This window comes from Pseudonaja textilis, chromosome 1 (assembly GCF_049901715.1).
Source record: "Pseudonaja textilis isolate UNSWEBS1 chromosome 1, rPseTex1.2, whole genome shotgun sequence".
In the NCBI taxonomy this organism is placed as follows: Eukaryota; Metazoa; Chordata; class Lepidosauria; order Squamata; family Elapidae; genus Pseudonaja; species Pseudonaja textilis.
In genome coordinates, this window is record NC_141990.1 from 23411951 (window position 1) to 23424266 (window position 12316).

Genomic DNA, 12316 nt, shown 5'->3' on the forward strand with positions numbered 1-12316 from the left:
GCGGAATTCCTCCCGCCGCGCAAACTCACGATTGACACTTCTTTAATCCAAACACTTCCGCGTCTGCGCAGTGAGCATCCTGGAGGCCGGTCGGCCGGTCGCTTTCCGTGAGCGGAACAAACGAGCCAGCGGTAGGTGGGCTGGAGGGCCGGTCTTGGGGGGCGGGGGCGCGTTAAGCAGCGAGTGGCGGAGGGCGACGTGGCTTGATCGTCCCGCGGCTTTGCGCTCTGGGCCTTCTCTGAATCTCCGGGAGGGAGGAGCTGTTTTATAATCATTATTTTTTCCTTGCCCGACGCGCACCGTGCAGTTTAGGGAGTTGCAAACTCTTGATATAACAAGTCCGTGGGGTTGACGGGCGGAAATCATAGGATTTTCTGGAAGTGTTAGGCCCAAGAGATTAAGCGAGCGCCGTACGAAGGAGTGACAGTAGCGGCTTCTGGACTGTAGGTAAAAGGTAACCGTAGACTTTTAAGGACGCGACTGAGGAGAGAGGAGGCGGATCCAGGGCGAAACCCAGGTATGTAGTAGGATGGGGGATTATGGTTTTCGCGCCCTATGGCTGACGAAAGCGAGAGTGGGAAAAGGATTGTACTGCTTTATTTATTTCCTTGATTTCTGTCGCAATAATTTAGCGCTAAAAAGAACGGATTTAACGGGTCAGATGTTGTGGAGATGAAATGAAATGAAAATGAAATGAAATGCCATGCAAGGAGGAAGGCCACCTGCCAGAGCATTAAAAACAGGAACCGGTCGCGAAAAGTTATTGAAACTGCAAACAACGAAGTTTTAAGATAACCCCGGTAGCGGAAGAATCGAGTCTGGTAAATGAGGGGTTTTCCAGCTCTTTTTAAAGACTGCGGCACTTGTTTTTGGAAAAAAAAAACCAAGAACCCAGAACTCCTGATCAAGAAGCAAAGTTCCTGTGACAGAAAATTTGGTTCAGTAAACTTTAAAAAAAACAACAACTTTATTCTCCAGTGGAAATGCCATGGAACATAAGTTTGAAAAACTGTACCATAAATTATGCCTTGGAGCATAATTTAAATAGTTCTTGACAGCCGGGAAGCAGGTTGTCCAGGAGGAACAGGCACCAAGACTTTCCATTGCTGTATAATTTACCTTAAGAACAACAGTTTTATAGCTCATCTATTTTCAGCCTCTTCTGAGTCAAGCCATTTGCCTATTTTGCTACCAAAATATTGGGAGCATTCTATGGAGTCGGTAACTTTGCATATTTTTATCAGTGTAATGGATAAACCTTTCCAGTCTGATTACAATTTAGAAGCTAATTGCAGTTTAATTATAAAGGCTGCATAATAACTAATCAGTTTGGGATATCCTGAACAAGCAGGTTAATCATGGAATGTCTGATTCCTTTGGGTAGTGCTAGCAAGAAAGGAAATAAAGATTTATCTTCTTTGGTGCATCCCCTTTTCTTACCAAACTAAGGACGGCTAATAACAGAATGATGGATGTTTTATTTTGCATTAATTTGTGCCTTTAAGAAATTCAGCTATCAAACATAATCTCTTTCAGCATCTATATTGTATTAGGTAAATTGGGCACTATTTAGATAATTGATGTGCTTATTTCTATTTGTAGTTTTATACAGGGAATAATGGAAGAAAATATATTTTGGAGAGGTTGCTGTTTGTCAGTTTTGGGTTAAAAAAATTATGAATATTGAGAATGTGATGGTTTTGGAAGGTGTGATATGCAGAGGGATGTGATATTAGTGTGATATTAGTGGGAACTTGCTATTGTTTAGGACGGTGCAACCTAGCAAATTTGTTTTAAGTGCTAGAAACTTAAGTGCTAGAAACTTAAGTTTGCAAGTCAGTCTAGATACGGAAACTAGATTATTTTATTTTCTGAATAGACAGGGCCTTCTTGAGGAGTAAATGTGAATTGTCTATCAGAAGGCAGGAAATGTTTTTGGCATGCGGAATGCAAAAATAAGACTTTTGAATTGTTATTGAGAACACCTCTATTTATTTAAGCAGCTTTAGAGAAATAACATTTTAAATACTGAGTGCAGCTTTTTACATAAGTCTGTCCTTTGGGGATTTGTACAAGTTCTCACCAATGTGATTTTCTGTAATGTATACTTTTATAAATAAAACTATGGGATTTTTAGTAAAGGCAGTAAAGTTTAGTGTATATTGACTGCTCTGGAATAAAAGGGGAGGAAGAAGAGGAGGAAGGAAGCAAGCTCCATAGCCCTATGTGGAGATCTCATGCAGTAGGATGATGATGATAATGTCGTCTTACATTATCTTGATAATGTAATCTAAGACCCCTCAAGTGATAGGATTGATTGTATCTGTTCGGGACACACTAAAGCCTCCAAACAGGGAATGCCTTGTCACATTGCTAGTTGTGGTGGCAGGGAGCAGTCTGAGCTGTGCTGTGTCTTTTCTTGTAGGGTTAAGATAAAGTAAGCTGTTGAGGTTGAAAACACACAGGATGGAGCTAAAGGTGTACTTCTTCCTTCTCTGAGTTTTGAAACTGGAGCTGCTCTGGAAAATGAAGTCGATTGGAAAGCTTGTAACCTGCAGATCTTGATTTTATCTCTCCATAAGCTTTTGAAACCGAGCACCAACATTTTATAAAGTTGGCTCAAACTTTGGTTTGAAGAAAAAAGGATACCTTTTCTCCAGGGCCTTTCTGTTCAGTTAATTAAATAGATTTATGGCTGTGAATAAATATTTTTGTGGCCCATAAATTAAAGGAAACAAGCTGCTTTACAAATACTGATTAAACAAGGCAACCAGCAAAATGTCTCGAAAGTTGCTAGACACATACTGTACGCTGCAGCTCTTGCTTAGGAAGTTAAATAACAGAATCTTATTTCCTTAATTTCTGTTCAGCAAACTCTCATTGTTTACTGTTCTCTTGGCCAGGAACTACTAGCAGAATTCAGTGCTGGCTATTACAGAAAACTCACTGACCTGGTGCAGGACAGTTTCATTCCATTGGCATTTCAAATGAAATGACTCAGCCTTTGGGGGATTAATCTGACTAAGCTATTCAATCTTGCAGAGCCTGCTCAGGCTGTCTTAACTTTGTTGGCCTAGTAGTACAACAGGAGGGCCTTGCTGTGTACTACATGGGAGGCTGGGCTTAGAGGAAAATCCTGATTTAAAATAGGTGAAGCTGCAACAAGGTACTTGGAGAAAAGCTGAGCCACTGCCTTGCGGGGTTAATAAACAATATCCATTTTGGCCCCAAATAATAACCAGTGCCATAAATCAGACCAGCTGCTTCTGTTGACTCAGATGGCCATGTCATTATTTTCTCTATTGAGCCAGTTCAACTGAGGCAGAAAGACCAAGGCTAAACCTTGCCCAGTTTGGTCACCTGGTTCCATGAATAAGCAGCCTCAAAGCACCAAGAAGAGCTGAAGACTTATTCGAGGATTAGGCAATGAGCTGAAGATTTCTCTTCTTACAGCTGAATGAAATAGGATTCAAAATGCACAGGTTCAGTGGCTTAAGGCAAAGTCTTTATTTCCCAAAGAGGGTGGGCAAAACATATCTTCCTTCCCGTTGGCCTGCATTGCTTTGTACAAGCAGCAGGGCAAAACCTGGCATGCTTGTTGCTTCATACTTTTCTTCACTTTCTGATGAATAAGGTACCTGTTTACTTGGCAACTCCTCCATTTTTCTCCTCAGACCAGGGTAGTTTACTAAGGGCCACAGAATTAATTTCTATTATATAAGGTTTCTTTTCTCCTCCTTTTAGCAGACTAAGATATAATCCTCAAGCAAAAGACATGAACAAGAGTTTTCCACAGCACAAGATGCATTCCCTGAATATTACCCAGAGTCTTGCTTCCTTCACAGTGGATTGTAGAGCAGGGGTTATCTGCACCCCTGTGTAGCAACAGACATTCTGATCTATAGGCATTTATTCTCTTCTACGATGACATCCTTTTTGTGTTATAGCTCAGCCCTTTATGTTGCTCCTTAATTTAGAACAAGATGGCGGAAGGAGGCCGGCCACAGAGGAAGATGTCACGGGCTGGAGAGAGCTTATATCACATCCTGGGCTTGGAAAAGGGTGCTTCCCCAGAAGACATCAAGAAAGCATACAGGTTGGGTACCTATGATTGGGTTTCAAGTTAGCCTTCCTTATGTCCAAGATGTTTGACTTCACAGGAGTCCCCTTGCTTTGGTCCTTTTGATAATTGGAGGCAACCAAAAACTGCATATAAAACAATGAACAGATTGTCACAAACAGAGATACAGAGTGCTTTGCCTTCTTCACCAAGAAACCAAAAGGACCTTAAATATACCTGCATAGCAGGATTGGTTAAGTAGAAACCATTGGGGAGAGATGGTCTCTCAAATAATCTAATTCCAAAAAATGACAACCAGTACCTGGAATTGCATCAAACACCACACTGGCAACCAATGCAGCTCACAGGAAATAGATTCTTGAATGCACCGAATAACTTGCGCTATGCATTCTGTACCACTTGAAGCTTTCCAAATGCTCCTCAAGAGCAGCCCCATGTTGAGGACATTGCAGTGGTCCAGATGGACAATCAACTTGCTAAAACTGAGTCGCCCTGTCTGATGGTGTTTGAGGACTCTGATGTTGCCCACCACACTTTTTTAATAAGCTATTTGACTCTAAAACCTCTTTCTGACCTACTTACTAGGGGTTAGTTGGAGTAAGTAGGTCTTACTAGGAGAAAAGAAGGAGAGACTATGAGCCCAGTCAATAGCTTTTACTGTAGAAAGAGCTGTTGACTTCCCTAATCTTTGATGGCTCATAATCTATTAACACTGCGGAGGAAGTTTGCTGATGTCTCTTAAATATGTATTCCCACATCTTTCTCCCCAGGAAACTGGCTTTGAAATATCACCCAGATAAGAATCCTGATAATCCAGAAGCAGCAGAGAAGTTCAAGGAGATCAATAATGCCAATGTAATTCTCAGTGATGAGAACAAGCGGAGTCTCTATGATGAATATGGCTCTATGGGACTCTATGTGTCCGAGCAGTTTGGGGAAGAAAGTGTGAAGTATTATTTCCTCATGTCCAAGTGCTGGTTCAAGGTAGGTGGCTCATAGAAGAGGAACCGACAGGTTTTTTTCCCCTTTCTCCAGCTATTTTTTTTTTCTTTTTGCCAGCTATTGCTCTGATAATGAGCGTCTGTTACGGACTCCTCTTAAGAGGAGACTAATTTTGTCATTTGCACCCCTTCTCCAGACAATAGTAGCGTGCTGTGGCCTCTTGACATGTTGCTGCTGCTGCTGCTGCTGCTGCTTCTGCTGTGGGAAATGCCGCCCACCTGAAGAAGACGAGTCCTACAAGTATGTCAATCCTGAAGACCTGGAGGCCCAGATCCGTGCAGAAGACAATGGTGAGATGGTTAGGGCAAACCCTGGGATGAGGGTGGAGTTCAGTTTCAGGTACTTGCTGACCCCCAGAGCCAAGGGAAATGTGAGTGGAGTTTTTGGCCTAGGCATCTCTTTCTGGGGTATGTCAGATGCAGCCTATATGTTTCTTCACATGCACAGAGTATGTTCAAATGAACTCTGCCCTTTTGTTCCCTCATTTCCTCTTGCAAGGACTGACTTCTTGCTAGTTTCTGATCTCCAGGAGATCAAGTAATTGGCTGGGTGGGCCTATTAAGCAGAAATTATTTAACTTATGCAATTAATCACAGGAAGAAATCAATAATCATTTTTCTGCTGGTTTTTTTGCTAGTTTTCTGATATTATAGGAAAAATGGGAAATATTCCACACAGACTATGCTTCGTATGACTGAAAATGGCATACAATTCTGACCCAAACTTGGTCAGCACTATTTTTCAATGATTTGAACAGGAAACACACAAAGTATCTGCATTAAGACAGGTGTAACGAATGCAATGTAAAGCCTCATGTGGTTTGCTTATGCTTTTTACATCTCCTCAGAACGTGTTGATAAATATTCTTTTTTTACTTAAAGTAATATGGGGGGCTTCCTGGATGTGTGTGTGTGTGTAAAATCTTCACAACAGTACAACAGTCTGGCTACTTGATACTGTGGGTTTGCCATCCCTGAAGATTTTTAAGAAGAGGCTGGATAGTCATGTCTCAAGGATAGTTTAGTTGGTTTTCCTACACATAGAACAGGGTTGGACTAAATCAGGGGTGTCAAACTTGTGGGCCATGGGCCGGATGTGTTGTGTGCTGGCCCCATTTTAGCAAAGGGGGGAAAAAGCCACGATACGCCACGTGATGACAACATGACTTAAGTTTGACGCCCTTGGACTAGATCCATGTGGTCTCTTTCAAATCCTCAACTCTGTGATTCAGTGATTTTTGGAATTTGAAGAATTTAAGGGAGCTAGAAAGCAGAAATGCACAGCATTTCACCCTTTAAGAAATGCAAAGAATTTAGGGCTATGGCTTTACCTGCAGTTGGTAATACTGTACTTATGATGCTATGCAAAGTTCCAGCATAGTCCTTGAGCCAATGGAAGTTGCACACACTAACCTTAAAGACATAAGCCTAATACTGGGTTTTTTAAAAAACAGAAAAGCCTGAGGATCCTCACAAAACCTATAATAAAATCCCATGGTTTCTTATGTGTGATTTGATTGTATCCATTGCTTTAATCAACTTGAAATGGTGCAATATGGACAACACTGAACCAAATTCTCACTGGCTATGGTAGATGTGCTAATGCCCTCCATAAGTGGGGCAAAATACCGTCACTAAATTGTGATTGCTATGCCAAAAAACAGTCTATCCAACATAGAGTGCCAAAATAAAGCCTATAATGGAGACTTTGCTGATTTTCTAGCTGCCGACAAATGAAGCAAAGATTCTATTTGTAATCTAGACAAATGCTTATATCTTTAGATTTTATATTTCATATTTTTATCTTGTGATTTTTTTGAATCAGAGTGTAATGTGAATGTTCCATACAATAAATGATAATCAACCTGAAAGCCCTCCCATCCTATTAAGTTCAGACCCTCTCCCCTCCCCTTGTAAGGTAGCCAATCTCAAGTCTAGGGCATAGATAGACAAATAATGACTCTTAATGGAAGGATGAGAGTTCTACTTTCCTCCTGCTTCAAACTCATGAAGCTGCTGCTAATGGTTGTGATATACTGTGTCTCTTCCCTAGGTGGCGATGCTATCCGAATGCAGCCAACAGCAAATGCAACATTGCACACTACAGATGAGGATCAGTCCTGCAAGCCATGACCTTGTAAGCAAGGCACGATCACTGGTGTGTGGTGGGAAAGTCATGGGGAAGCTACAGGAGACTTTTGGCAGCTGGTGTCTAGCTTCAGAAGGGTCTAAAAGAAGCTTTGTGCTACTGTGGCCCTTTTCCTCACAATCATCTGCTACTGTGTAGCAGCCCCTTCAGTGGAACCCCCTTTGTTTTCTGAAATGTAATCCCCCCCCGTGGCTAGATTAGGATGCTTTTGCATCAAGGACAAGGTTTTTCCAGAAGATCACTGGTCTGTGGAAGAGCTGATGGATTAAAATCTGCTGTGGAATGGAATTCTTCTGCTTTCTGTACAAATACAGGTAGTCCTCAACTTAGGGTCACAATTGAGCCCAACTTTTAAGTGGCTGAATGAGACATTTGTTAAGTGAGATTTGCCCCATTTTACGACCTTTCTTGCCACAGTTGTTAAATTAGTAACACAGTTGTTATATAAATCTGGCTTCTGCATTGACTTTGCTTGTCAGAAGATTGCAAAAGGTGATCACATGACCCCAGGGTACTGCAAGTATCATGAATGTGAGTCAGGTGCCAATCACGTGACCATGGAGAGGCTGCAATAGTTTAAGTGTGGAAAGTGATCATAAGTCACTTTTTTCAGTGCCGTTGTAACTTTGAATGGTCGCTAAATTGTTGTAAATCAAGGACTACCTGTACTACAACCTGAGGATACGCACTCAGAAATTGACTATTGTAATGACTCAAGATTGAGTTGGCTAGTTGTTGCCCAGTTCACAAAGTAATAGTTACATGCCTGAGATTTATCTGGGTGATTGATGCAGCTGACTGCACGTGGAAGTGGAAGGCCAGGGAGCCATGGCTAAGAATACCTGCAGCCAATGCAATCATTCCACATTAGTAGCAATATTGATATCCGCTTAGACAGAAATGCTACTCTAGATAATTCTCTAATGCTAAGGCCACCCTGAACAACTGTCTTATTTTATGTGCCCGTAGTTGCTTTGGCTCTCTCTCTGTCTCTTCCGTTTTGGTGACTGGCTAGCACTGGAAAAGATTACTCAGAAGAAGAGGCCTCTTTTCCTCCAGATCATGAATGCTGTGCACAGACCAACAGCTGATGTTTCTTAAGCGCAGTACAAACATCTGTCCATTCTAGTAGGCAAACTCACTTTAAAGCTTTCTATCTTTCTCCTCCTTTTCTAACCTCAATTTCTCTTCCCTCCTTCAGAGTTTGGTTTCCAGTCACAGCACAGTTCCTATTCCAGCAACCATTCCAGAGACATCCTGCCCAGGCCTGAATTACCAATCATTTGGACTCTGGACAAAGAGCTCCCTCTCCAGTTGTGATGCTGTGCAATGACTTTGGTGAGGGTGCCTGAATGCCTGCTTCAGAGTCATAAATCTTCTCAGGGAACATGGCCGCAGGCATGCTCAGACCTTGCAAGGGGCTGGTTTGAAGGAAAGAGAGACACTTTAGCTCCGCCTCTTGGGGCCCAAGGAACAGCTTCCCCCTTCTCCAGCAGCAGAGCGGTTCTTTGTTTAGCCCGTATTCCCACAACAGTGAAGGAAAAGAAAATGGATGCATGTTGCCAGCCAACAGTCTTTATCCCCAGTCATTCTTTCTCCTTGCAATCTTGGTATTTTGTGTTTTTAAGCCAGCCATATTGTGCCCTTGCCAAAGACCAACACATGATGGAGGAGGAGATATTGGGCTCTCTGCCTCCCAGTACCAGGGAGTCAAACTGCCCTGCCCCGGCTGTCCCCTGGCAACTGGGATTGCCCTCTCTGACCTATGCATTGGTGCCAAGCTGCATTTCAGGGTGTAGTGTGAAGTATGGTGGGATTTGGAGTGCTTGCCTGGTAAGTTGGTGTTGCCCATCATCTCCCACGATGAATTGCTGCTCCAGAGAGCTTTAGTTTGCTGTGTAGCATCCTGCCTCTTAAGCTGCCCCGAATCCTTTTTCTGTGGGGCAGTACTGGGCAAGGGCATTTTTCACACTGTGATTTAAAAAAAAAATTGTTAGGTTTTTATCAGCACAATTAAATATTTCTGAAGGAAAGAGCTGTTTTTTGTTCATGTTTCCTTGGGATGTATTCATTCATACATTCCTGGGAATATTGGGGTAGGTCTTACGTACTTTGCATGCAATCTCTGTTTGGCCTTTCAAGGACATCCTAGATAACCCCATATGCTGAAATTTTTAGTAGAACAAGGCAAGTAATAAATTACTATTTTTAATATATTTATGGACTGGATTATGCTATTTAAGGATCAATAGCTGGCCTCTCAACAGTATCAACAATATTTGCACATTGACTTGGATGGGAATGTGTGAAGTTATGTCAGAATTCTGTCTTAGATCTATCCTTGTCAACATTTTTATAAATCATTAGGCCCTAGAGAGGAATAAATATTGAGGGGTACCTTGGAAAATAGAATCAGTATTTAAATCCATATTTAAATATTGATATTTAAATTATCAAGAGCATTAAATAAAACCTACAAGAATACATAGATATAGATCAAAATGTATATAACTGGTGGGAATGGCCATAAACTATAAGATCAGCAAGTGATACTATAGAAATTTGCTTTTTGGGTTTGTTTTTAACCTTTTGTCATTAGACAGCACAGGTTGTGAGGGGCCTTTCTCTTTCGCACACATCGGGGTGGAATAAGGTGCCCACAACAGATAAATAATGGCAGCAGGAACCACCATATGTAAGCCAGTACCAGTATGTAAAGAGTCAGGCTTCTGAGGAGAGGTTTGACTTCCATCTTTCCATGTCTGACCTGTTTTGCTACAGTCATCTTTTATTTTTTAAATACTTCAAGATCTTTTTAAAGGACTGTCAACATAGGAGATGAAGCTAATTTGTTTCATTTGTTTCAGAGCAGTGTTTCTCAACCTTAGCAACTTTAAGATGCGTGAACTTCAACCCCCAAAATTCCACACTTTTTAAAATAGCAAACTTGAGAAATCCTGCTCCAAAGAATGTATCTTAACCATATGAACTTTTTGACGATAGAATAGAAGCACAGAGGCTGAATTATTGTCAAGAGAAGTATAACAAATGGGTATCTGTATCAATAGGAACTTGAACTTTTGAAATTGTATGTTTTTATAATTTAATTACAAATGTGCCCTATTCTAGAACTTAACATGCTTGACCCAGCCTTGGCTAAAAACTGCATAGTCTCTTCAGTCTTAATAGTATTATATGGCTTAAGAATGATTACTTTGGTACTAATTTGATAATATCTCTTCCCTGTTTTAGCAGAAAAATAACTAGGTGTTAAGAAGTGACTATTCTCCATAGTTGAGAGAATAATCAACAGATCAGGAAGACATAATCAGATACACATTTTTGCTTGGAGAATCAGGTCCAGGTCCAAGTTACTCCAAAACATGTTTTCTTTTATATATTGTTTTATTAAAGAATATTTAAAAGCTAACAGAAACTAATATAAAGAAAGAAAAAGAAATCAAAGAGAGGTGCAAGAAAGAAACACATAGAAAAAATATAAACCAAACTCTTAGAGAGGGCTGTAAAGCAGTATGCACTGCGCACTGCACTGTGAAGCAGTATAAACGTGCTATTGCTATAACTTTACCTCTATGGTTACAACATACCTCTCTTCTTTCTTTATCTATTCTGTTTAATCATCGAAACTATAAATCATGTCCATTTTTTCTATTTCATGCCAAAAGTCTGTAAGGGATTTCCAGTTAGCAATAAATGTAGATATTTCATTTCCCTAACCAAAGAAGTTAACTTAGTTATATCATTTTTACAACCATTCCTCCATTGGGGATAATGCCGAATCCTTCCATCTTTATGCATACAATAATCCTACTGCATATACAAAGTTCCATTTCTTTTCCAACCCTTTGTCCATCAGTCCCAAAAGAAAAAAAATGCTGGTTTCAATTGCACATTAATATTTTAAGATTATCTTAATCGGTGTATGTATTTTAATGCAAAAATTTCCAGCTTTTTCTTGCATATCCTAAGCATACCCCAAGCTGTTCATTGCACCAATATCCTGCAGTGTTTACTAGTGATTATTGGTGATTTTTTGTGCCGTCCTGGGCATCAGTAATAAAATCTTCTGTTTCTGTTGTAAGCCGAAAGCCTTTTAGCTACTGCACTAAGTCCACCCAAATCTTTTCTGAGAAGCCTTTCCAAGCATTCTAATCCCATATAGCGTTTCAGTGGGATGGATTCAGTCAGTGGGTGAATACTTTTCCTGCAGAAGCTACCAAATTCATCTTTTGGCATTTCATTAGAAGGATAATAAGTAGCAGGGCTGGAAAAATCCTGTAGAAGTATGATCAATCTGAAGAGGCAAGAATGGATGGAAATGATCTGTGTATCAACCTGAAGCAATTAACAAATGTTTGTATAGGTATTAATGTTTTGTTTTTTTAAAAAAAAAATTATATGCAGAAAGAAGAAATAACCTATACAAAAATAAAATTGTCCTATACTAAACATAAATACTCAAATGTTTATTCCATCCATCCATCAGGCTATACAACTGAATTCAGCTTACATTTAAGCCAGTTAGTGATAAAAACTTTGGGAAATATAATTAGTAATATATAGCCTGAATTTCTACATAATTTTCCAATTGGTCTCCCCAGTAAAATGTTTATTCAGATAAAGAGGCTTAAAACTGTTGTGTAATTAGCAGAGAATCCTCCCAAACTACACAGTATCCATTTTAATGACTAAGAGCACACAATATTGATTTCTGTTTCTTTATCCTAAAGATCCCAATTATTTTTAAGCAGCCTTTTTGTTCCAATCCCAGTTGGAAACCATTCAGATCTGAATTTCAACTGCCGGAAATCCTGTTTGGAAGCCTCCAGAATGTGCAAGGCTGGTTTAGATATTTATGTTGTTAAGACTAGCTGGTCTGATTCAGAGCAGTGGCTTTTTAAGTATCTTTGGCTAATGGCTATAAATTGCTTTGAATGTCGAAGTTGTAAGACTTGTTTATTTTGCAAAGTATTTATGAAGGTTAAGTCTATTGTAATTTTATATGTTTCCCCTTAATATTTTGATGATTCATTTTCAATGTTGAGAAAAGTAGGCTGCTTAATG

General features: G+C 40.2%; 1 protein-coding gene across 6 annotated transcripts; it reads left to right on the plus strand.

Annotated features, from left to right (window-relative positions):
• Positions 1-24: 24 nt before the first annotated feature.
• Positions 25-9264, plus strand: DNAJC5G (DnaJ heat shock protein family (Hsp40) member C5 gamma). Of its 6 annotated transcripts, XM_087928883.1 has the most exons (7): positions 349-517; positions 633-942; positions 3978-4096; positions 4852-5065; positions 5220-5373; positions 7136-7219; positions 8433-9264. In XM_087928883.1, exons 2-6 carry the CDS (start codon positions 826-828, stop codon positions 7213-7215), a joined length of 684 nt encoding a protein of 227 aa, XP_087785009.1. In that variant the 5' UTR covers positions 349-517; positions 633-825; the 3' UTR covers positions 7216-7219; positions 8433-9264. The 6 variants fall into 6 exon arrangements, with proteins under 6 accessions (XP_087785030.1, XP_026564526.1, XP_087785033.1 ...); XM_087928904.1 differs by lacking the exons at positions 349-517; positions 633-942 and adding an exon at positions 25-131 and having other exon boundaries at positions 7136-7240; XM_026708741.2 differs by lacking the exons at positions 349-517; positions 633-942 and adding an exon at positions 25-131.
• Positions 9265-12316: the final 3052 nt, after the last annotated feature.

Bases quoted from the DNA above. Each gene is read 5' to 3' on its own strand.
- DNAJC5G (XM_087928883.1), top strand. From the start codon at position 826: ATGAGGGGTTTTCCAGCTCTTTTTAAAGACTGCGGCACTTGTTTTTGG. The intron at 943-3,977 runs GTAAACTTTAAA...TCCTTAATTTAG, and splicing joins GTGACAGAAAATTTGGTTCA to AACAAGATGGCGGAAGGAGG. The intron at 5,374-7,135 runs GTGAGATGGTTA...TCTCTTCCCTAG, and splicing joins GATCCGTGCAGAAGACAATG to GTGGCGATGCTATCCGAATG.